Source organism: Trachurus trachurus, assembly GCF_905171665.1.
Source record: "Trachurus trachurus genome assembly, chromosome: 14".
Classification (NCBI taxonomy): Eukaryota; Metazoa; Chordata; class Actinopteri; order Carangiformes; family Carangidae; genus Trachurus; species Trachurus trachurus.
The window spans coordinates 12,230,269-12,254,099 of NC_139903.1; the positions used below are offsets into that span (position 1 = coordinate 12,230,269).

General features: G+C 41.5%; 1 protein-coding gene across 1 annotated transcript in view; it reads left to right on the top strand.

The window, feature by feature from the left end:
* The window catches only part of pcdh1a (protocadherin 1a), a gene marked incomplete at its 3' end in the record, with an annotated part of 77,231 nt that extends 54,640 nt beyond the window's left edge, over positions 1-22,591 (top strand). Inside the window, exons 3-4 of the mRNA XM_083986613.1 lie at positions 441-660; positions 22,221-22,591. Coding sequence (XP_083842739.1) covers positions 441-660; positions 22,221-22,591 — 591 coding nt within the window. The remainder of the gene's footprint in view (positions 1-440; positions 661-22,220) is intronic.
* Positions 22,592-23,831: the final 1,240 nt, after the last annotated feature.

Genomic DNA, 23,831 nt, shown 5'->3' on the forward strand with positions numbered 1-23,831 from the left:
GAGATATTTATATTTAAATTATTTAAAGAGATATTTCTCATAGTGTACGTGTTTCTTTTGTTGTAGTCGTTTTTGTTGGTTTTTTGTCTCAATTTATTCAATTTCAGCTGCTGCTAATTTGCACACTTATTATTGGAGTCCATAACCTCATCCTGTTCATATATTTCTACCTTATATAATCTGCAGAATAATAATAGTGCAAAAGACTATTTAATATTTAAGAGTGTTTAATATTTAATACTATTTTCTGACTTTTGAAGAGTGAACATTAGGAGGCCAGCAAAATTCAGACAGTCCTAAATTGCAGACTGTTGAGCTGTGGCTGTTACAACCATAGTCACACCATCCCACTGGAAAAAAAAAAGGAAAAAGGAAGAGTTGTTGGAAAAATACTTTCCTTGCTTTGAAGAAATTCATTTGTTGTTTCTCTGTTTTTTTAGCATCCCCATCGGCGAGTGACCTTCTCCACCGCTAACCCTGTGCAGGACCTGCAGGATGCCTCTCAACACAGCTACTACGACAGCGGTTTGGAGGAATCAGAGACTCCCAGCAGCAAGTCGTCGTCTGGTCCTCGCATCGGACCCCTGACCCTGCCTGAGGACCACTACGAGAGAACCACTCCAGATGGCAGCATTGGAGAGACCGAACACCCTGAAAACGGTACAATGACAATCCTCTCTTTTCTGTCGTGCTCTCCATGAATATGTATTTAAATGTAAATGGCTTTAATAGGCTGTCGCGGTGTGTGCGGCGTTGTTGCCAATGGAGACATTTCTGGGGGATGTGTTTGTGCTCTGTGGCCATTTTACAGTGGAAATGTTGTGGCACCCGTGACGCTGACTGTTTGTCGATGACTGTGTGAAATGTTATTGGTTTTTAAGCAGATTTGTGCTTGTGTAGGTGTTTGCGTGGGCATGTGTGTGTGCGTATGTGTGCGCCCGCGCGTGTGTGTGTGTGTGTGTGGCATCAGGGCCGGAGTGAGCTGTGCTTCCATCCTCCTCATCAGCAGGTCCTCTGTCAGACATCCTTAATGACTCTCTCTCACAAGTGTGCTAATTAAAAAGCCCAACTAATGGGGCATTTGCCCTCTAAATAAATCTGAACCATGACATCTGCGCAGACAACACTATGTTTACTCTAAGCATTTCCTTGCCTCCAGTTGGACCCGAGTTGCACTGCGGCTTAGGTGTGCATAAGCCGTGATTTCGAGGCACGGTAATCAATCCACAGAGTGACCACTGTTGGTCTCAGCACAGGTCCATATTAGAAAACAGTCCCAGCCAACACAGTACCTGCCATACAACTGCCAAGCGTTTCACTGCCTTAAACTGCCAAACATAATTCATTACATGTCTTGCAACACGCTATGATAAGTGATTCACATGGTGCATTTTCAGTATTATACTGTGTGTATTTTCTGCACGGCACACCTCACTGAATTAGACAATTTTACAGGATGATATTTTGCTGCTCACCTTGAACATCTTGCTTTTCTTTTTATGTTTTTAGATCATTAGTTTGTAGTGTTAAAGTGCGGTTTTATCTCCGCTTTTTGTGCATGGGCTGTGAGTTTAAGAGCTGAGTAATAAGGCTTTTGCCGCCCTGTACAAAATGGGGCATGTATCGGCAAGGTATTGTGAGAACAGTTACTTTGTCACCGTCTGTGCGAACAAACACACAGATGTATCTTTTGTCAATGGGACTGTACATTCCAAGCGCAGAGACATTCTTTTTTCAAAGTGAAGAGGAAAAAAAGGAGCCTGTTTCAGTCTCAAGTGTTCCCAGTAGCAAAACCTCACAGTATCAAAGGCTAAAATGTGTCATCGTCACGCCAAAACAGCAGATGACAAAGTTCTATTATTAGTATAGTGTCTTGCATTGTGATGCATCGCCTTTTTACTAGACAATTGTGTTGGATCTCATTAGCGTGCTTATTCATCTCTGTTGCAAATGTTTATTGTTTATATGTTTATGTCAATTAGCGACCCCATATTTCAAGAGCTAGAGGGGAGTGGTGGTTGTGTAGGAGAGGATAAGTTCTACCAGCGTAGCTGTTCCCTCCGGCCTTACAGAGGTCAGAAATTATTTAGCACTGAATTTAATAAATAGTTTTAGTCGCCCATATACATGCTTGCTTTTTATAGCCCAGGAGTCAACAGTTGAATATTTCACTTTGCTCACGACACTGTATGTGAAATATGCATTTTCTTTTTTTTCTTCTATTGTTGTACCTGTTTATTGTGTTCTTCACATCTGCAGAACACAGGTTTTGTCAGACAGGGTGCTCTTTGTAGTCAGCAGCAGGAGAGCAAGACGGGGAGAGGAGATGGAGCAGTTAAAGAATGAAAAGATGGCACAAGATGGGGGAGATGTTAGATTGTGACAGGGAGTGGGGACTAAGAGTCTCTGACAAGTAAGCAAAGCCCATAGGATGAGCCCAGAGGACAGGGAGATGCAAAGATGAACCGCTAACTGAGGATAGACCTAATTAAAATGTGGTTCCCACTTCAGGGAGGTAACTGAGAGCCCACATAAAATGAAGGATTAGACAGGAAAATCAAACCAGACAGAGGAATTCCTCCACAGCTCCACCTGAATAATGACGTGAAGTCTTTTTTAAAAAAAAATAAAACATTTGAGTGACAGAGTGACAGGTTGTACTGGTACGGAGCTTTATTCATTGCGGTGGAGATGAGTGACAGGCAAAAAATGGGGAGGTGAGCATGATGTGTCATTCCATTTAAGTTGTATAAAACGCAGTATATGAACCCCAGACTGTCAGCCTTTGCATCACTGGGCCCCGGAAATATCGACATGGATGTGTTTTGTTATACAAGTTGAACTTTGGCAGCGCTGAATCTACATTTTGAGAGAGTGTCAGTGGCCTACAGCGGAGAGTGATGTATGGTTCACGAGCCATTTTAGTTTCGCTGTTTGTTGAAATAATGGTATCAACTGTATTAGACTGGAATTAGGTCAGCTGCTGAAGTCTGGGCTCGATGGCCGTCCCAGCGTGGATACGTCTCTATCTGTGCTATTTCTTTATTCAAGGCATGCTAATATTAAGTATACTGATGCCAGGGGTTGTTATGAAGGTAATATACTTATCTATTAATTAATTCTTCATAGCTGTGATTTTTGTTGTTCTCTTTTGAAGAGTCTTATAGACGGAAGCATAATGACGTCGGTTCATTAGACTTGGTGGTAGAGAGGAGAGAGAGTCTGTGTGGTCTTGAATAGTCTCTCTGGTTCCCTGAAGTAATCATCAACATATTCCCCTGTGGTGCTTGGCTTTGGAATTAAGAGTAGTTTCAAACTACAGTGATAACATTTCTAATATCTGACATGTATGCTGCCTGCCTTCTTTTTCTCATATGCCCAAGCAGCTGTTTCCTCCTCCCACTTTTTTCTAATTCTTATCTTCAGGCTGTATTAGAGTGCACTCCATTTTCCCATGAGTATTTTTCACTCTTATGTTCATATGTGTTGCGTGCACATTGCTGCACTGTTGGTTAATCTTATTGGAAATGTTTATCCATCAGATGCACATGTGCGTGTCTGCGTATGCACCTGCTTGCATGCATGCATTCGTCGGTATTGGTGTGTGTTGCATCACACCCAAAATCGCTAAATCATTTTGATTACGGTGCTATTTTACTTTAATAGACTCTCATCATAATCACTGAGCTCTGTAATTCTCTTTAAATTGATTGCTGTAGACAGCATGAAAACTGCTTATCTTGTATGTCTGGTTGCTGTCAAGATGCATGATTTGTCCTCCACAGTGAAATCAGATGAAGGCTGGTTTGCCCCATCTGTCCATCTCTCTGTATCTCAGACACTGCTGATCAGATTTTGAGTTTGGTTGCATCAAAGACATTTACGGTGTGTGTTACTGCTTCATTGGTGTAGTTCTGATTTCAGAAGTGTAACGGGGCGGGGCGCGGGCTCACAAACTAAAAGAAAGGAAAACAAACAAGAAAGTTATATGTGAATATTATTTCCTGTATTGATATACGTAAGTATAAATCGTGTGATTAACACATGGTGGATCTGGTTATCAGGCTTTCCAAAACAAGTGTAGTCTAATAAAACAAATATAAATTCATGTAAAATGAGGTATGCTTGTAACGCTAACTTTTAAAAAGTTTTTATCAGTAGACACCCGATACTTATGAAAGATAAATATTATATTTGCTTCTTTACTAAAAAGCACACTTATCTTTGCTGCGTTGTCTGTGACTGTTATAGAGAAGTATAGGTTCAGGAGAACACTGACTATATAGGATAACAGATGTTAGGCCATCAAAAAAAAAAGAAAAAGAAAAACCACACAGAGGAGTTTGCAGTGTTTTTACAGTTCTGCAGTACTGTCTGCAAGTTTTCCTCTCGGGCTGCAGGTATAATTCTACCAATCAGGGATAAGGGATGTTGCCTGAGAGGTTTTAGGTGTAATGAACCATTATGTGTATAAGAAATCAGTTAGACAAGATGATCAGTCAAATTTAATTATCTCTAATCCTTTAGTTGACTTGGTTTGATTTTGTTAAAGTATTTTAATTAATTCCATCAATTATATTCGATAACAAAGACAGCTGATGAAAACTGTTCTTTTTTTTTTTTTTACCTGCCCGGAGCTGGTAAGTGTAGTTTGAGCCCCAGCACACACACAAATTGTTTAACCTCCTGCTGCCCCGTAGCACGCGGCATGAGTCATCTGGGATCTATGATGGGCCTCTTTTCTCTTCTTGGGACACAAGTTTGACCGGCAATCCCGTCATGTCCAGTCCAACCCAGACAATAATCACTCTTCTGGGGATCAGTGGTTAGGTATCTTGGCTGTGATACGAAGGCCAGCACCAATAGGACACAGGTGGATTGAAGACAGGTACCAGCATGTGAACACACACATACAACTACGCACACCAAATACACACACACACACATACACAAACACACACACACAAACAAACAAACACATACACACACACTCAGCTGACCACAGATGGAGGAATTTTGATGTGGCCAGTTGCCCAGTGTGAGGTCTCCCTGTGTCTTCCTCTGTATGGACTCTCTGCCATATGGGCTATTGAGAAGGGTGAGATAAAATGGTATAAATGCTGTTTGCATGATAATGAACTTCTTTAGTAATGCTGTCTGATTTTCTGGCCTTAGATCTCTCAGATGATGCATGTACCGCCGTATATTTGTTCTTTTTGAACTCCTGTCAGGGATTTTCCTCTGCTTTCAGTGCTTGCCATATCAGACAGGGTACAACCATTTTAGCCATTACTGCTTTTGACATCATGAGTTCCCTGTGTATATCTGGGCTGTGCATGCAAAACACGAGAAACGTTTTAAACAAAGGAAGATGTGGAGAGAGCCACTGTGCACACTGAGCGTCAGAACGTCAGCCTAATGGGGCTTGTTTGTCCTCTGAATGCCAGATTGGTCCCCTGCCCAGGCATCAATATAGTCTACTGATGCAAGGGTGTGGATTTCCTGAAGCAGATGTCAGTGTGCTTTGTCAGAGCCCCTACTTTTAAGCGGAGTATACCATGCCAGCCTGTAGCAGCAGCGAGGCCTATGCCAGCCACTGCAGGAACTGCTGCCACCCGAGAAGGGACAGGTCATGGGACTGGCAGTTTTGTGGAGGCTTCTGTGGAGTAAGGTCCTTACAAGTGGTCCCCTGAGGCAAGTTGTCATGAGTAATACGCCTATAATCCCGAGCTCATTCTTGCACATGCATTATGCTCTGCTCACATCGGCTGCTGCTGTTTGTCCCCCCACTCTCACCACCCCCACCCTCTTTGCCCCCACAAATTGTTTGTAATTTTATTTCAGAGCAAATAGGTCACTGGAAGAGCCTAACTGGAGCAGAATTAAACTCTCTAACCTGGATCAGGCTCTGACACGGTGGACAATGGTTCCCTATAGCAATGACTTTATGGGACAATGCAGCTGAATCCAAAATGGAGCCGGCGATGTGTCAACTCGTCACAATTTTGAATGTGTCTTGATTTCCCTTCGCCCAATTTGAATCTGAAAATGTGCTTTCGCTTCTGTGATCACTAACAATACGACCTACACACTCATTCCAAACTCTGGCTGCACACATTACAGTGTTTGTCAAATGACTTCAGATAGGCAAGACCTTTGAACAGGGCTATGTGAGAGAAAAGACATGGTGTCAGAGCTCAGACCATTAACTGCAGCAAAATATGAATTTGGGTTATTGTCTTTTAGGGTGAACTGGCTTCTTGCTGTGTGGCAGATATTGCAGCTACATGTGAAATCTGAATGGAATCAGAATAGAAGTCCCATTATCTCAATAAATCTACTCCTTGCATTCAATTTCATACTACCTTCCTGACACTTAAAAGTGATTTCTCAGTAGTTTCATCATTATGTCCAGCTGACTGGAGGACTACACTGATGAAAGCATGTTTTTGTCAGAACCTGAAATTGATTTGGACTTGACTTTTTACAGTCTAAATACATTTTTATGTTGTGTTAAAAAAATTTCATAGTGGAAAAAACACAGAGAAACTGAAAAAAACAATTTAAATAATAAAACATACATTTAAAAGTCTAAATAATAAAAAAGAGTGAGGCAAAAATCATAAGACATTTAGTAGAAGATTTCTTGAACAGTTTTCAGGGACATTTTCTAAGTCCACTTCATTTTAATTGAGGTCTACACAAACTACTCAGGTCTATCTGCATGTGTATGACATGGATGAAAACCCAGATGAGTGTTCTGAATTATGCACTGAAAGAAAAGTACACACATATAAGCACACATTAGGTTCCATAAATAGTGCTTTTAACGCCATTGCTGCCACAATGTCCGGTTTTAGCACTAAGCTTGTAAAATGAATGAGTGAGCCAGTATGCCTAAGCCAGTATCCCTAAGCTTTAGATGTGCTCATGTATTACGCTAACAAAAGTGGATGGCTCTCTGTACTTAGGCAAAAATTGGATAGTACACTGCCTACTCTTGCCATGCCATCAAGTCTGGGCAACAGCATGCTGAAGCAGCAGGTTTGGAGGTGGTAATGTGTGAAACACAGGCATGAGAGTAGAAGTTTATAAAGACACATGGAGAAAAAAATTCTTAATTACCCTGGTGTCACTCATAGCTATAAAAGACACTCCTTTTAGCAGTGTCCATTGGCACTTCCATGGGATCTTGACTTGAAACTTTAAGGATAATTATGGAGGCAGAAATAGAAAGTAGTGGTACTGCTCTGCTGCTCTCAGTGGGTCTTACCCAGTCTCACCCCAGATGTGATTCGTAGAGCAGGTACAGCGATGTGCATCGGGGAGGGGGTGGCTGGCTAGGGGCCAGATCCACTTCAACCTCAGTCGGTCGGGCAGCTCAAGCCGGCATCAGAGAAAGGCCCCGGGGGTCATCTCTCCATCATAGTGTGATGGGGACCGAGAGCCGCTGAACCTCCCTCTAACTAGTGTTCTGCCCTTCAATGATGGATGGCACTTGAGGGACTGGAATTGTACTGTATGGGTCTGACATGCATTTCCTTATTTCCAGTGAGTCACAGAGGAATGAAGCTGTTCTAGCTTTAAGGCTTTCTCACAGTCAGTTGAGGATATCTTTGGATTCACTGCAGTTAAAGGACCTTACAAATTGAGAGAGCACTACATCCTGTGAAACTGAAAATGTCCTCCCCACAAGTTTAGAGCAGCAATACTTTTTTTGTGTGTGTATGCTTGTTTGTTTACAAATGGAAATGTCATCCTGGTGACTGGATCAATTCTTAATTTGCAGTTTTGTGTTGTGTTAACATGGTACATCATGCAGTCATTATACCCCAAGCTATGTAAAAAATGATTTTGTATCGCTCATGGCCAAGCATGTTTGAGTGTTATTCATTTAAGGTGACACGACTAAATTTTACCCCAGTTACATAAAATCATCTACATATTTTTACAGTGGTTTTGATCAATACCACATCTAAGTGATTACTTCACCAGTTCTGGAAATTTATGCATTTCAAAACTGACTTTAAAACTCAGTTTTTGATGTGAGGCATCCCTAAAGTTCCCCTTGTTCTCAAGCCAAAAGTAGAATAATTCTGAGAGAATATTGCATGACCATGTAGCTTGTTTCCACCATGAATTTCTGCTCTAATTAGAGAGCATACTTGACTTCATTGTGAAATTGTGACCAATTTTTGTTAGTTAGTGTGACTGCTGAGCAGTCACACTATTGTTCTTCTGTTTGGCCATTTTCTTCCGCCTTTTTACGGTCTTCTTCTAGTCCTTCATACTTTGTGCTATTTCAACAATTCATATATCAAAACGTGCAGCTTTTTCTGGACTTTATTGGCATTACTTTTCTCTTTTTAACTCTTTATACTTTTTAAAATATTTAACTTTTTAGATGTTGACAGTGTGAAGATCATTAACAGACAACAGTCTTCTTGACAACTCCACTGTAGTGTAGGGGTTAGGGTGGCTGCTTCCCAACCCTAAGGTCACTGGTTCGAATCCAAGGGAAGAACTCTTGTTATGTTATGTTGAATTCTGCTCTCCTCCCCCGCCTTCAATTGGTCACAGGTGTTTGTTATCTCCTTGATTACTCATACCAGTTTGCAGCACATCATCACATTACAATGAATGACAACAGTCTTGAAAGCAGTGTGCTCTCTGTAGCCGAGTGGCAGAGTAAAGGTTTAGTGATCAAATGGTCATGGGTTCGATTCCTGCCTTAGTCATTTCACGTCATTGCTTGACTTTTGATTCCAATTATTCAGCTGTCATTGGACAGTCTTTGATTCCTCATAGTATAAAGCTCATTGTATCAAAGGTTTTCTTTACCCCTCACATACTGTCTCTGTCTGTAGCCTAGTGGTTAGCTTGCTGGTCTGGAGACCTGAAGGTTGCTGGTTCAAATCTTGCCTCAACAACAATTATAGTGAATTATTTTCCCAGTCGTCATCTGTTGACTTCTGATAACTTGCTTCATGTTGAAACTGCTGCTCTCAGCCTGAAATTCACAGAAATTTTCATTCTAAGTCATTCAAGCTTGACTCTCAAGCTTTCTTGATGTTGACAGTGTGCAGATCATTAACAGACAACAGTCTCTACAACTGTGTGTGCACTGTGGCCTAGAGGCAGAGTGGAAGTCTAGTGACAATGAGGTTGTGGGTTCGATTCCGACCTTGGTCAAACATTTGTATGGTGATCACTGCTTGCACTATTTGCTAATTCTGCAACAGCGTTCAGTTGCTATCAGCAGTCACACCATTTCCATTCTTGGAAATGCTTTTTCTAGTTCCAAATTACAGTGCTGCGACGTACCCAATCATCATTCAATTCCTTGGTCACCATTAGAGGTCAGTCTTACTTAAAGCTATTATATGGATTTTTTTTTTCACTTTACCTTTCTATCTCAGATGGTCATGTTGCAAGGCCCCACCACTTGTCACTCATCTTGATGAAGTGTCTACTTTGAGGCCGTATCTAGCCTGGAGATGAGGTACCCATCAAACATGCAGCAGCCACAGGCGCTGAAAAAACAGATGGCGAGAGCAGCCACTGTCATAAAAGAAAAAAAGTGACAGCAATGTTTACTCTTGTTGTGCATTTGCTGTATTTTTTTTTACCACCTCTTAGTGTTTTTCTGCTTTGTTTTTGGCTCTTGATTGCCCCAATGTTGCTCACCATTAGCCACATTTACATGACACAAAGCACAGAGAATTTGTTTAAAAAAAAAAAACAATCTCTGTGAAAAGAGTCCTCATTTATGCCGAACAGTGAAATGGAACCACTACAACACTCAGGGTCACAGACAGATCCAGACTACTGCACTATGTCCATGACCTCATTTACCCATCCTTTCATTAAATTTTCATTTTATTATCCCATAATGCAGTGTATGTCCTGTCCATTGATGTTATTTTAAAGTGATAAAACATTTATATTGCTCTTTTATGCCCCTTTAATACACAAGACAGCACTAAAGTGCAGGTGTAGCCCTCATTCAATTAACTAAAACACGTGGCATCCCAGATATGCCAAAGTGCCCCTGACCCACACCATAGCCCCCACCCCCCGATTTATTACCATATCTTAGCAAATATTAGGTCAAGGGTGTTTTTGTGTTCAATGGTTATTTCAGTTGGAGGGTTTCAACAGCCTCAGAGTACATGAATGTTGACCCTCCGTTACCATGCCAAAGCTTATAAAAGTCAATCAGACACAAGCAGCAGAAAGCAATGAATTAGTAAGGAACAACAGGGGAAGCTGGAGTCACGCTGGCCTCAGAAGCTAAGATGATGACCCCCTGCTGCCTTCTGTGTTTTGCGTTTCCCCTTAAGTCGATATTTAAAGACTGAAATTTGCAGTTTCCCTTCCCTTAATAATTATATATTATGTTCTTGATTCCATGTGATATTTCCCCCCCCTCCTTTAATCAAAGCCTTGTCAGAAAAGCTATCATCTGGCAGAGGGTATAGAAGGCTAGAGCAGCACTGGGAGATTGCTCGGTTCTTTTCCTGTTGCCTCTCTCTGCTACACAAAAGGCAATTTTCATAATTCATCATGTTGTAAATTTGAATTGTCCTGCTCCAAATGCATAGCTCTATTGTTCAGAGCATTGTGGGCTTTCCATCTGACTGCGTTAGTATGCTGACTTTCCCAGTGAATTGTCAGTCATGCAGCAACGCTCTATCTACATACAACATTTAAATAAAGCTTTGCCTCTCCAGGGTCATTATTTAGCTGCTGTATGGGCCGCTTACATGATTCTAAAGATCAGATTTTGTGAGATTATCTCGGTGTTTCTCTATACTTGGCAGTGATGCACCCCCTGTGACTATATTATTTAAATCTCTGTGTATTAACTTTTACCACAAGTATCATATCTCTTTATATGACTTGGCCTGATGTATGCATTTTGTCTGGAATGCATCCAGACCACATACTGTAGCACTTTGATATCAATCTGAGCCTGACAGCTAAGCTTTTGGTTTGAGGATATGATGTATGATCAAATGATAAAAGATGTCTTGAAACAGCTATAGCCACAGGCAAGGCTATGTGTCCTACAAAACATTGAAGCACATTGAGAATATGTCAGGGCAGAGCAGATTTGTTTAACATTCAGATGTGTATGCAGGTGTAGGCTAATTAGCAGCTAATGTTGTCCCTCACAAGTTAACCATGTCTTACATTGCAGACCGTGGAGATCAAAGGCAGAATTAGCAAAGAGATAAGATCTTGATCGAAAGGGGAAGAACAACAAATAGATCATGGAAGACATCCGTTCTCCATGTCAATAAGATCAATGAGTGAAAGATAGTGAGCATGAAAGTGCTACACTGGAATTAACTCCACGGGGGAAATCCGAAGAGATAAATAATTCCTTCTTTGATAGTTAAAGCTGTAGATCACATGTAAAGGAGACTTTCATTTTGTTGTCAGTGAAATAAAATTAGTGATGAGTTATACCCAGATTAGTTGGCTGGTATTATCCAGTATATTCTGTACTTAATTTCATTCACCCCCCCACTGGTGTAAAGGCATACAAAAAAATCATTTTAGATTTAAATCAAGAAAGTTAATTCAGTGCAGAACTAAATGGAATCAGCATAGTGTCCAACAAATGCAGTTTAAAGCAGTAACATATGTCGACCTGAAGAGAAAAGCCCATTACTGTAATTGTTTCTAGGATAATTCAGTTTGAGAAAATTAACAGCTTAAATACAGCCGACATTCACGAAAGGGCTGACTGTTTTCCTCCTGTGCTCTTAAAAATAAAATATGTTCTACCTACTGGTATGAGGCCATAGAGTTAGAAAGGGCCATACCCCTCAGATGTTAAAGCCTAAAGCAGGAAGAAAGCATCAAAGGCAGGGGCCAAGAAAGAGACATTCAGACAAGCAGGAGAAAGAAGGTTTGGGTGTGTATTTTTTGGTGTTAATTTTCTCAGCTCCATCCATCTTCACTTCCAATCTCAAAGCTGTCACCAGTTTTTAAGCGAAAAACAAAGTATGTGTTTTATTGGCTAAACAGTCAGAAACAGTCTTCTACTGCTTGTTGACGTACAACTCTACTTGCAACGAGACTTAGCAAAACATGGTCAGTCAGGTTGTTAGGCTACATATGTATTTGTAACATTTTCTTAACAAGTTTGGTATGAATACCCTGTCGTCATCGTCTTTTATCTGTGTGGAGTCTTTAATGGAGTTCCATTTAATGGCTAAAAGTAAATAAATAAAATAATAATCAGACTATTGAGCGTCCAGTCACAGCCCCACACTACAGGGGTTTAGTCGACTTTTCTAATTAAATTACACCCAAAACTGAAGGGGAAAAGGAAATAAGTTTTGTTGACCAAGGATATTTGAGGAATTTGTGTCCAGTTTTCAGTGGCTCTCAATGTATCTCCAGACTGCACACAGCGCCAGTAACAATGTCCAGCTGAGCGAAGATAAATCAATTACAGTCGGGAACAAAACAACAATAATGGGCACAATATGCAGGCATAGAATTATGTATGTTTAGTAGGCTATATATTATTTTACATATTCTATATACAAGTCAACCAGTGGGAAACAGTGTCACGAGGTTGGAAAGTGCAAGGAGGCCTGAAATGAATACTGAGTGGATGGTTGCTTATGCATACAGTAGGTGGTCATTAACATAATGCATATGTTTACATATCTATGTACAGAATATACATGTATTTATGCCTAACAAGAGGTGTTATTATTGCACAGTGATCGTTTGCCAGTAAATGTACAACAGAGTGATGGTTTGTAGAAAGAAAGTGTTGTGTCTGGTTGATTTGGCATGTTGTGTCCTGTATCACCTAACAGAGACAGGACTTAGAGCACGGTTGTGTCCAGGATGTGATGAAACATTTCTACAGAAGTGCACAGGTCCAGAAAGGAGGGCACAGGGCAGGTTGTGATCTTCTTTACAGTCCTCATTGCACGTTAATGCTTTTGCTTGTCTTGTCTTGTCTTGTGACCTGAATGTGTGGAGAACTGAGTTGATGTTGTGCGTTGTGAAACAGGATCAGCAGCTCCTGAGGCAGTTTGAACTGGTACAGGAAGTAGCTACATCTTCGTTTTCATCACAGAGTAGATTGTTTCTGATCTTGGCAGATTAATGATCCTGGAAATCTAAAGGTTTCCGCAGATGACACATATATTTAAGTGCTATAGTGATGTGGTGGCAGGGGTCAGGGGAGGGGTCACCCAGAAGCCCACAGTCATCTCCACAGTCTGTCTGTACATGTTCAGGTTCAAGTTGTTGCGACCACACCGGAGGATCAGCTGTTCCACATCTTGTCCGTATGCGGATTCATCACTATCTCGGATGAGGCCGATGACTGTTGTGTCATCTGCCTTTTTCAGTGGTTTAACAGATGGGTCTCCCGAGGTGCTCTTGTTTGTGTGTCGAGTGAGAACAGCAGTGGGGAGCAAACATATCCCTGGGGGGTGCCAGTGTTGACTATATGGGTGCAGCCTCACCTGCTGCTTCTGGTCTGTCAGGAAGCTTGTGGAGGCAGGCGCAGTGAGCTGGCTGAGTTTACAGGGGAAGAAGAGCAGCAAGCTGAAGTCCACAGTCAGGAGGAATCTTGTATTTGTCCCTCGAGAATTGAGGTGTTGCAGGATGTAGTGCCGTCCAATGTTGACTGCAACATCCACTGACCTATTTGTTGGTAAACTGCAGGGAGTCCGGCAAGGGGGCATGTGCTATCCTTTAGGTGGATCTGCACCAGTCTCTCAAAGGACTTCATGACCACAGACATCGGGGCAGCAGACCTGGAGTCTCTGAGTCCTGTGATGGAGGATTTCTTGGAGACTTGGACGATTGTGGAGCCTTTGAAACAGGAGGGAACTTAAAAGCTCCAGAGATCTGTTGAAGATATGAGTGAAGATGGGGGTCAGCTGGGCAGTGGAGACTTTCAGACAGGAGGGTAACACACAGTCTGGGCCGGATGCCTTCCAGAGATGGAGCAGAGATCAACAGACTCCTTTAATATGGAATAGCAGAGGTATTTTAATCCGTAGTGGGACTCTTAGTGTGTTTTCTGTATTTTTGCCTGTTTGGTGATGTGGTTTGCTCTGTTGAAGTCACCTAAAATAATCAGGAGGAAGTCTGGCTGTCTGTGTTCCACACTGATTATCTGCTCAGTCAGATATTGTAACACCTCACTAACACAGGCCTGAGGTGGGGAAAAGATGATCAGAATGAAAGGGGAGAGCCCAGACTAGGAAGAACAAGGTTCACAGTTCACGGATGAGAGTTTCTATGTTTAGACTGCACATTTTGCTCGATGCTGTGGCATATACTATACACCAACCTTCATTAATGTAAAAGCAGATTCCACCTCCCCTTGTTTTTCCCCATCGCACAGTTATGCACTCCGCTATGTGGAGATGAGAACCAGGCAGCTGTAATGAGCTGTCCGGGATGGATTCACAGAGCCAGCTTTCAGAGAAGCATAAGGCAGCCGAGCGTGAAAAGTCCGAGTTTGTCCTGTTGATGAGCAGTAGTTCATTCTTTTTGTTGGCAAGAGAGCAAAGATTCAGCAGGTAAATGGACAGGAGCAGCGTTTTAAGTCCCTGCTGTCTTAACTTCACCAGCGTACTTTCCCTGCCTGTGTCTCCTCTACGCTCCGTAGAGAGTTGATGCTCCACTGACCAAAATCCCCACAAAACTTTCTGTGTACTATGAACATAGGTGAAACATTGTGTAACGCGGCCTGTCAGATGTGCAGCGCTTCATAATTAGGAAATGTGTGGTTTCTTATTTCAGGAGTAAGAGAAAGAGGGGAGGAGGAGAAGGAGCAGAGTGGGCCTAAATGTAATTATGCAGCCAAGTTATCACATGACTACCAGTGATATAAGATTACAAAAACAGTAAAAGCATGTTGTATATGCAGTAATTGTCCTGATTATTCAATTGCTTATATTAATTACACGTTGTCATTGTACAAATTATGATTGTATCTCAATGGCCCATGACAAAAGATTGATATTGTACGCATACTATCTGTACACAATATACAAACTACATAAACCAACCACTAAAAGTACTAATACTATGTTATTCCAAGCCAGCATCTCTGTGTGAAGTATTACACACTGCATCAACCGAGTTTTGGCCCACAGTAAAGATTTAAATGAACAGCATTAATAAAGTACCTGCATTGGCCCAAGGAACAAATGCAAATTTCTAAATTTAGGCGCTGATGTCTAACTAATGCGTTTCAACCTCAACATGCACATTCCACTCTGAGTCCCTGAAGCCCTCTCTGCATGAATATGAGATTGAACACAGCATATAGAGTAATGCTGTTTATTATCCAAGCTGACTGCTCCAATGAAAGATTTAGGTAAAATGATTTGGGCATCTTTTCTTGTCAAGGTAAAGTTATCTTCAACAGTCGGTCTATGGTCAAGACATAATATACCGCAGGCTGGATGGATCGGTGATTTTCTCCATCTGTATTTATTTATTAAATAAATATTGATTTTTATTAACATATCAAATGTATTTTGTGTTTCACTGCAGTGCCATTTATTAACTGTAGACACAAAGTGGAGCCAGCACTATAATCACAAATGTTTGTGACTGACTGAGTCACTGAGTGACATTGAGTTGATTGATCATTCCACCATTGGTCAGCTTAATGCCACTTTACTTGTTTGAGTTAGAATTTCCCCAGTGGCCATTTCTCTTTCACAATGAATTGTTGCAGACAGTTTGTACTTGGGTATTTGCGTTCACAGCATGCAGTGTTGTCAACTTTTTATATTTGAACTTTTTTTGTTTTTTAAGTTGCTAAATCTACCCAACTTTTTCTGGAAAACGCTTGTTATTGGGGGGAGTCACAAGTGATGATCTCTCTACAGTATCTCCCTATATGTCTAGTGGCAAAGAGGTGGAGCAGCAGTTTGTTACCCAGAGGGAGGCTGCACATCATGTGAGAGACAAAACAAGGCAGATATTCTGGTGCTTTTAACTCTCTCCCTGAGAAACCATTTCATAAGTAAATACAGCTGAAAACACAGCACAGTCTGTGTCTTTAATTTATTAGTTTGGTGATGTTGTCAGACGACATTGCGGTTATGAAGTCAGGATCTGAGCAGCGGCACAGCAGCAGTTTGGAAATGTCTTGGAAGTTAACATGTGGTCTTAATGGACTGCATTAGAGTCACTATTTCAAACTTGTTCCATTTTCTGACAACAGAACCTAAACCATATAAATGAGAAGAGTTTTATTGAGAATTCAGCTGTATTAAAATACTGTGTATGTGAGAATAGAGAATAGAGTAGGGGAGAAGTAAAGGGCTGTGACCAGCAGATATAAGGCAGAATGCAGATAGGACTTGACAGTGTCCGCTGTTTACAGATATTCCACAACCATTTTTAACTACAGCCTCTATTTTGCACATTGATCATATACAATCCAGCTATATGGTGGGTGTTGACCAAGTGTTCTTTTTTTAAAATCCAATCAATCAAGGAACAGTCTTGACACTGGACGTGGATAATAATCAAAAGCCTGAATCCTTTATGTTCAAGAGAAATAATTAATTTTTATATATTTATTTATTCCTTTGGTTTTGCATTGGCAGCTGCAAGCTGATCAATACCCTGTTGTTAAAGTTCACAATGCAATTTCCAGTCAGTAATTGGCCAGCGAGCCTGACATATTGTTGTGGGCAGAGGCATGAAGCTGTTCTCCACACAAGCATTCCACAAACACCTCCGTGTGCCAACAAACGATTATATTACTTACAAAAGCAACTATATTATGTTTTAGTCCTGTTTCCTCACATTTCCTCACCAAGGTTTTGAATCTATTTTATCCGACAATGCCTTGTGCGTGTCACAGTTTGACAAAGCCTTAGTATTGGTTGACATATCACACCGCATATCAACTTCTCAATTGGAGGAGCTGGTGCATAGCGTGATCTGTCAGCAGGTGCTAAGGCTTTGTCAAATGCAGTGATACAAAAGGCAGTCTTCAAATAAAGGAACTCTGAGACAAAATGGTGGATGGTGAGAGAACTGACAGGAGGTGTAGCATCACCCACTGAACCATCTACAGCGGCTTTCCCTGACAGGCCTCTGGCCGACATGTCCACTCATCAGCCTTTGTCAGCAAGAGGCTCGCCTGCTCAAGAAGCCGAACATTCAGACCTTACTGAATCTGTGAAGGAGACTCTGGCACACTCTTTAAACTTTGGTACCAAATTCTTACCCTGGCATCATCTTCTGTAGACAGTTTAGCTCAACGTTTAACCATTTACTCTACACCCGGAGACCAAACAGACACTTATTTATCTCTATAGAAAGTGATGCGTCAATGCATTATTACCATATTTGTTTTAAAACTAAAGACACAAAAACATGAATTAACATGCATTTATCATAGACTTTAAAAAGAAAACTTGTCTGACAAGATTATCTGCGAAGGCAAGTGATGCTGTGCACATAGCATGCTTTAAAATTAATTGCCATACCAATTACCTGCAGAATAACACCACAGGGTTGCACCTAAATGGTTAACTGCAGCTATTTCTCACATCTTACTTTCTCTAAAGGGAAGGTGACAAAGCCTTCAAGCCTACACATTGTAATTTTGCTCCTGAGATGTGAGAGTGTGCATCTAAGGTTTGTATTCCATTGCACTGAGCAAGGAAAATGTGCATGTCAACACTATGTTTGTGTGCTTGTAGCAAGTTTTCCTCCCTTAAAAATGCTCCTCTGGAGGAAAAAAAGGATTGTTTTGGTACTGTAGCTTCTGCTTACTGTGAGAAAGTGTTCTGAGCACTTGAATAACAAGACTTGACATGTCATAGCTAAAGAAATACAAAACCCTCTTTTTTTTTCTTCTTGTTTTTCTTCACGGAGGATGACAACCACAGACTACATTCACACAGTTATTATACTGATAGCCAGCACCAGACACTAATGTCTGCTCAGATGTGGGATATTTCTTCTTTTTCCTTTTGTTTCCTTGAACTTGTTAGTCATTTACCACGTAAACTGTTTGCAGGGGCCGAGAATATACCATTAATATCACTCACACACTCCCAAACGATAGTGGCTGTTTTTCCCCGTTATCCCTCCATGAGGTGTGGGTCTCTCATATTTGTTCGCCATCGATCATAGCAGTGTGGCACACACGCTGGAAAGCAGCCGGTGGGGAGAGGCTGCAATCAAACAGAGAGGAGCAGTGTGAAATCTCAGGAAGAGGCAGCTTCCCCCATGCCCGTGGGCAGGGGATCAGACGATGAGGAAGCCTGCCTCAGACACTCAACACCTCCCACTGGCACACTGATGCAAGCTGCATGCAAACCCACCCCTCACATGTATCTGTCAGCCGGGGGGTTAAGCTCTGTGTGTACCCCCACTCTGTAACTGCACTGTGCATGTTATGCTACTGCATTGGAGGTGCTTTTAGAAGCTTTGCTAGGCTTCAGTGTGACTCGCTGATGTGCTACTTTAGGAGAAAGAAGGTGGAAATTACAGTCTTGTGTTTTTTTTTTTTGTCACGATATTGCTTTAAGCAAGCATTAGGGACTGACCCAATATAAAAAAAGGAGAAAGGTGTAGGTGCAATCTATCCCCAAGACTAGAGGAGAAGAATGCTGGTGTGCACAGAGGAAGAAATGTCATTGAGTCACTGCTCTTCAAAACCAAATCACAAGCTCTCTAAATCCAGTCAGCCTGTTCCAGCCACTGGCATAATAGTGCTGTGGTTTGCCCATCTGTTCTCCATTGTCCACCTTGGCTCGCCATCCATGACATACAAGACTATAAACTCTAAAGGGTTTGTTCCAGACTGTGAGCAGATTTATTTCAGGTATAGGTAGAAAACAGGTTTGAGTGGGTGAGAAAATACCAATTTTCCCACCGTGCTTTTGGCTGCTCCTTCACCTCATGGTTGACTCATTTGCTTTATCATGTCCTGCAAATATTCAAACAATGATCGTTGTAGCTTTGAGTGGGAGTGTGCTTTTGATGTGCGAGCAGACAGTACAGTATTCTGCCACACTGTAAGTGGGTACTACAGCTACAGATGGCTAATGGCCACAGCAAAAGCCAGACACAAAAGTATAATTATCAGTATTGATTTTTTTGTGGAGATGGATTTGAGTGTGACAGAAAGGTCAGAGCAAGCAAATGTTCAAACTTGCGCTTTCACAAATGATACACCCTATCATAACATGCTGCCGTAACAACAATAAACAATTTATTATTATTTCATGTTGAAAGACTGTTGCGAGCTGACCTGTGTGAGGGGGAATTATATGCACTATAGAACACAAACAACAGCATGTAAAAACAATTACTCCAACATGACAGGTTGTAGTGGAATGTAGACCTCTTATTTGTTAAATTGTCTGGTAAGAACACACAATGTGTCAAACCTACTTTATAAATAAAACCATATAAAATTTAGATTAAACACTACCAGACAAGGTAATGGCCTACTAAAATACCTGGCATTAGAGAGGTTTTTTCTTTTCTTTTTCTCCTTGATGACGTACGATATGTGCTTTGGCACCATTGGAAGAAAATGGCAGACTTTGGCAAGCTAGACGGTGTATTTAGCTGTCATTGCTGATTTTCTGGCCCTTGATGATGATGAGCACGGTTCAGTATGTGCCTTAATTCCTGTCACCGGTGCATGGTATCATTTTACATGTTTTCTTTTATCTGGCATTCCATTAAGCAAGTCCAAATTATATTTTCTCAAAACACAGTCGACCTAAAGTCAATTGCCAACCCCACCGTCAGTGAAGATGTGGCAATCAGTGTTAATCTTTGTGCCTTTTATCTTTTTTTTTTTTAGGGGACTGAATTGGAATAAATAGGCAAACTGTGGCTAACTGTGAGTTCACCATTCATGTGTGCATGCCAACCCCTATGGCATGCACACATATAAAAGCAATTTATCATTCACAAAGAAAGAAATAGTGTTGTAAAAAAAAAGACCTGTGTAAATGTACCTTTTTTTCCCTCCATAGACTGATTTGTGGTTGTGGATCTAATTTTACACGAGGCCGCTTGGTGTGGCATAAACCTCCTGGAAGCTGTGGAGAGGTTTTAATCAAGTGTGAAATCCTTTTGGAGTAGATGCCTACACGACTGTGCTTGTGCTTAGAAGCGTACTCCTCAACCCTCTCCCCAAGTCTCTTCCCATGAACATCTTTTGTAGCAAGAGTCCATTTCACTGCAGTGATGCATACAGACAACGCTCTTAGCGGAGCTGAGAAAATGAAACTCCCATCATCATGCATCAGGCAGTGCACACACACACACACACACGCACACACACACACACACATACTCATGCCTGGATTGCTTGTCTTTTCTCAAAGCTCCAAATTCAGTTTCTTCTTTCCTAATCAAGCATTAAAATGTAGTTCATTCATTTGAAAAGAATCTTAGTTCACTGGCACTAGCCTCGTAAACAGAGTTTGCCACTTAAGCATAATGATATAATTAAGCACAAGGGGGGCAGAACAGTGTTCAATGGTGAAGTAAATGTATTAAGAAGCCTAAACATCCAGCTATTTAGGATTCCAGGAACAATGAGATTAGCTACCACAATAGATCAAGCCATGCATTCTTCCTCTCCAATTATTATTATTTTAATAAACATTGGGACAATTGTGTGTGGATTATCCATGAGTAATGAATATTTTAGACATAAATAAGGTAAATTAATTCGGAGCAAATAACTTCCATTATTTTTCATTATAGGTAGTTTCATTTCATTTTAAGTTATGCCTAACAGACAAGCTGTCTCACTTTGCCATGTGAATGACTGAGGCCTTGGTGGGCCAGATGCAGTTTTTCCAGCCTCAGAGGTCTGACATTTTGTGGGATAATTATGTTGCCAGTGGTCATGAGTACAATACTGATGGTATGTCTCATAGGCTTACTGTCAAGCTGGCATTTTCTCTATTAGCTGTGAACTCTCACCACCACCTCTAATACGTCATCTCTTGTGGTTGCATCATTCACATGCAGCAACATCTTTCTGCTTGTTGTGTGTGCAGCGCCGAGCCTCCACCGCTTACCCCGTGAATACATTTTCTCTCTCTTCTTCTTTTTTTTTTTTCTTCACACACTGTCCAACCGCCACAAAACGAGACAGCGCATCTGTGATGGACGTGTTCCTTCACGGTGTGGACAACGTTGTGGCACTACAGTAATGCATTAATCACAGCAATCAAAACTTTACATGCAGGGGACATCACAGACTCACGGATCTTAGTTGTCTGTTCCTCTCTTCACAGACATTGATTTGGCTGTCCTAGACCTAGACTGAGGGGGATAACAAAGATAAATTGAGTGGTATTTCCATTTAATCTTGGCTGTATGTTTAGCTTGTCAACAGGTGGACTGCTTAACAAGTCTATTGTTTGCCAGCTGCACAATTCCGGTAAACAAATACATGGGTTTCTGGGTGCAGCCTTACTTTCAGAAGCCCTATCATCTGTTTGAGAGATAGTTGAGGCAAACTTATTTTGGAGCTTTCACAGATTGTACATTAAAACGAGGTCACTGGGTCATGGACCCATTTATTTAATTAGGAACAGTTGAATAAAAAATGGATGATAATCAGGCGCGGGGAACTCATTTCAGCTCTGTCAATCAATAACTCATTCAGCAGTGGTTTTGCCCAAAGGGACCGAGCCCATCCCTTTGTACCCAAATTCTGCTTGCCTACAGCATGCGTGTCTGTAGTATTCTGTCCGTCCCTGTAGTCCTTATTCCATGGTGACGTGTATCTGGAGCACCATTCAGAGCTCGCAAATAGAAATCAATATGTTGTTTTTGATCATGTTAACAATACGGTGATATACTGTATTACAGAATACCAGACAACCTGCTGTTGTATACTTCTTAATGACATAGACACAGCATGCTATCTCCTGAATGTATCACATCAGCTTGTGGACTACACACACAGAAGCGCTCATTACACAGTGCATAGCAACAGCTACATAGCAACTGCTGCTGACTGCTTAGCAACAGCTGCAAAGACCTCAAGGAGGGGGGTGGGTTTCATGGGGTGTTTCAGATGACACCATTTCTATTCACAAATGCCTTTTTATGACTTTTTCTTCTTCTTTTATGAATGTTGCACCGATCTTTATTTCACTATGCAGCTCTCTCTGATGGTGTGGTTTTCTCTCTCCTGCCCACAGATATCCGCTCACTCCCTGATGTGGCAATGACCGGAAACTGTACAACAGAGTGCAGCGAATTGGGCCACTCAGACGCCTGCTGGATGCCCGGGCATCCCTCCCCCGTACGCAAGACCAGGAACCCCCCGAAACTCTCCACCTTCGTGCCTTACCAGGAGAGAGGGAGCCTGGGACGCCTGGCAAACGGTAACGTCAGGCTGGGTGGCGAGGAGCACCGGTCGCGCCTTCCGCCCTCCCGCAGTGCCTATTCCAGCAGCGGTCATGACGCCAGTCAGGACTGCCCCTTGGAGGAGATGCCCCTGAGCGTAGCCTCTGAGTTCCCACCCACCTCCCCATCTGCCCACACTCCAAAAAGAGAAATTTACCTGTGAGAATTATCATCATCTGATTGGTGCACAAATGAGGAAAGTTACACCCACTTGGGAAAGAGAAACAGGCCGTCCACACACTAAAGCCAATACCCGTTAACAGTAGGCTGTGACTCATTCAATCACTGGCATGAACACTTGTTTTTGTCATTTCCTCCTTAAATTATTAATTTATTAGCATATTTATTGAGAATTCCACAAAGTTAATTGAAGCACTCACTGATTTATTTATACGAAATCTTGAAGGATAAAATTCAAACAGATCAAAAGGAAGTGCAGATTGGTAATTGCTACTTTAGTAGTAAGTAATTATTGTTGTAGTTAGCCAAGTCCCATTCTGTGAAGTGATCTCTTGAATTTGAAAGTTGTGATCAGTGCTCTTGTGCCATTTTTAGATATAATTTACTAGACAGCCAGTCAGGCCCTATGAAAAGGTGATTTTAGACTTTTGACTAACAATCAAATGAAACAGTCTTATCTTAATGTACAGTGCTGTAAATACATTTGAATGGTGTGTTCTACATATATTTTTGTCTGGCATAAGCTGAAAAAAAAATTGCCTCAGAATTTTAGCATATTTAAGCTTTTCTTTGCTGCTGCTGTTCAAACTTGATTGAAACCATCTCTAGAAGTGGAGCTTGATATTGTGGAAGGCATTTGTCAGCTCCACGCAATCACACACACCTTCGACCCCTAATCATGGTAGAATGGCCTTTACCTCTGCTCCCTGTAGAGCGCTGCCACTGGTGGAGAAAGCTGTGTGGCAACATTTAAACTGACATTATGTTCCACTGACTCTCAGCACTGTGACCTATCGTTCATCATGAAAACGGTTGACTTGGCCACAGTAACCCCGGAGTCACAATGACCAAACGCAGAGTACTCACCAGACACATTATGATTGGCTTTTCTTATAAAACCTTGTGACTCACTGTGTTGATGAAATCATACCAGTGTACCAGTTTAAAACACTTCTCTCTATTATGACAATCAGACAGGCTCTACGTGTAACACGATGCTTTCCTCTGAAGCTCTCGGCCCTTTTCCCTCCTGATCTATAGGAACTTCAGTAGATCTGATGAATGCACAAATTATTTACATGAAAAGGCACTTCGGTGTTGAGAGCCACTGGAGAGGTGGAGTACTTTTGGAGGTTGATATCACGCTGATGTAAACTATACGAGTGCTCTACATTCAGGGTGCTTTCTTTGTTTTTCAAAATGTCAGCTCTCACTAGATATGT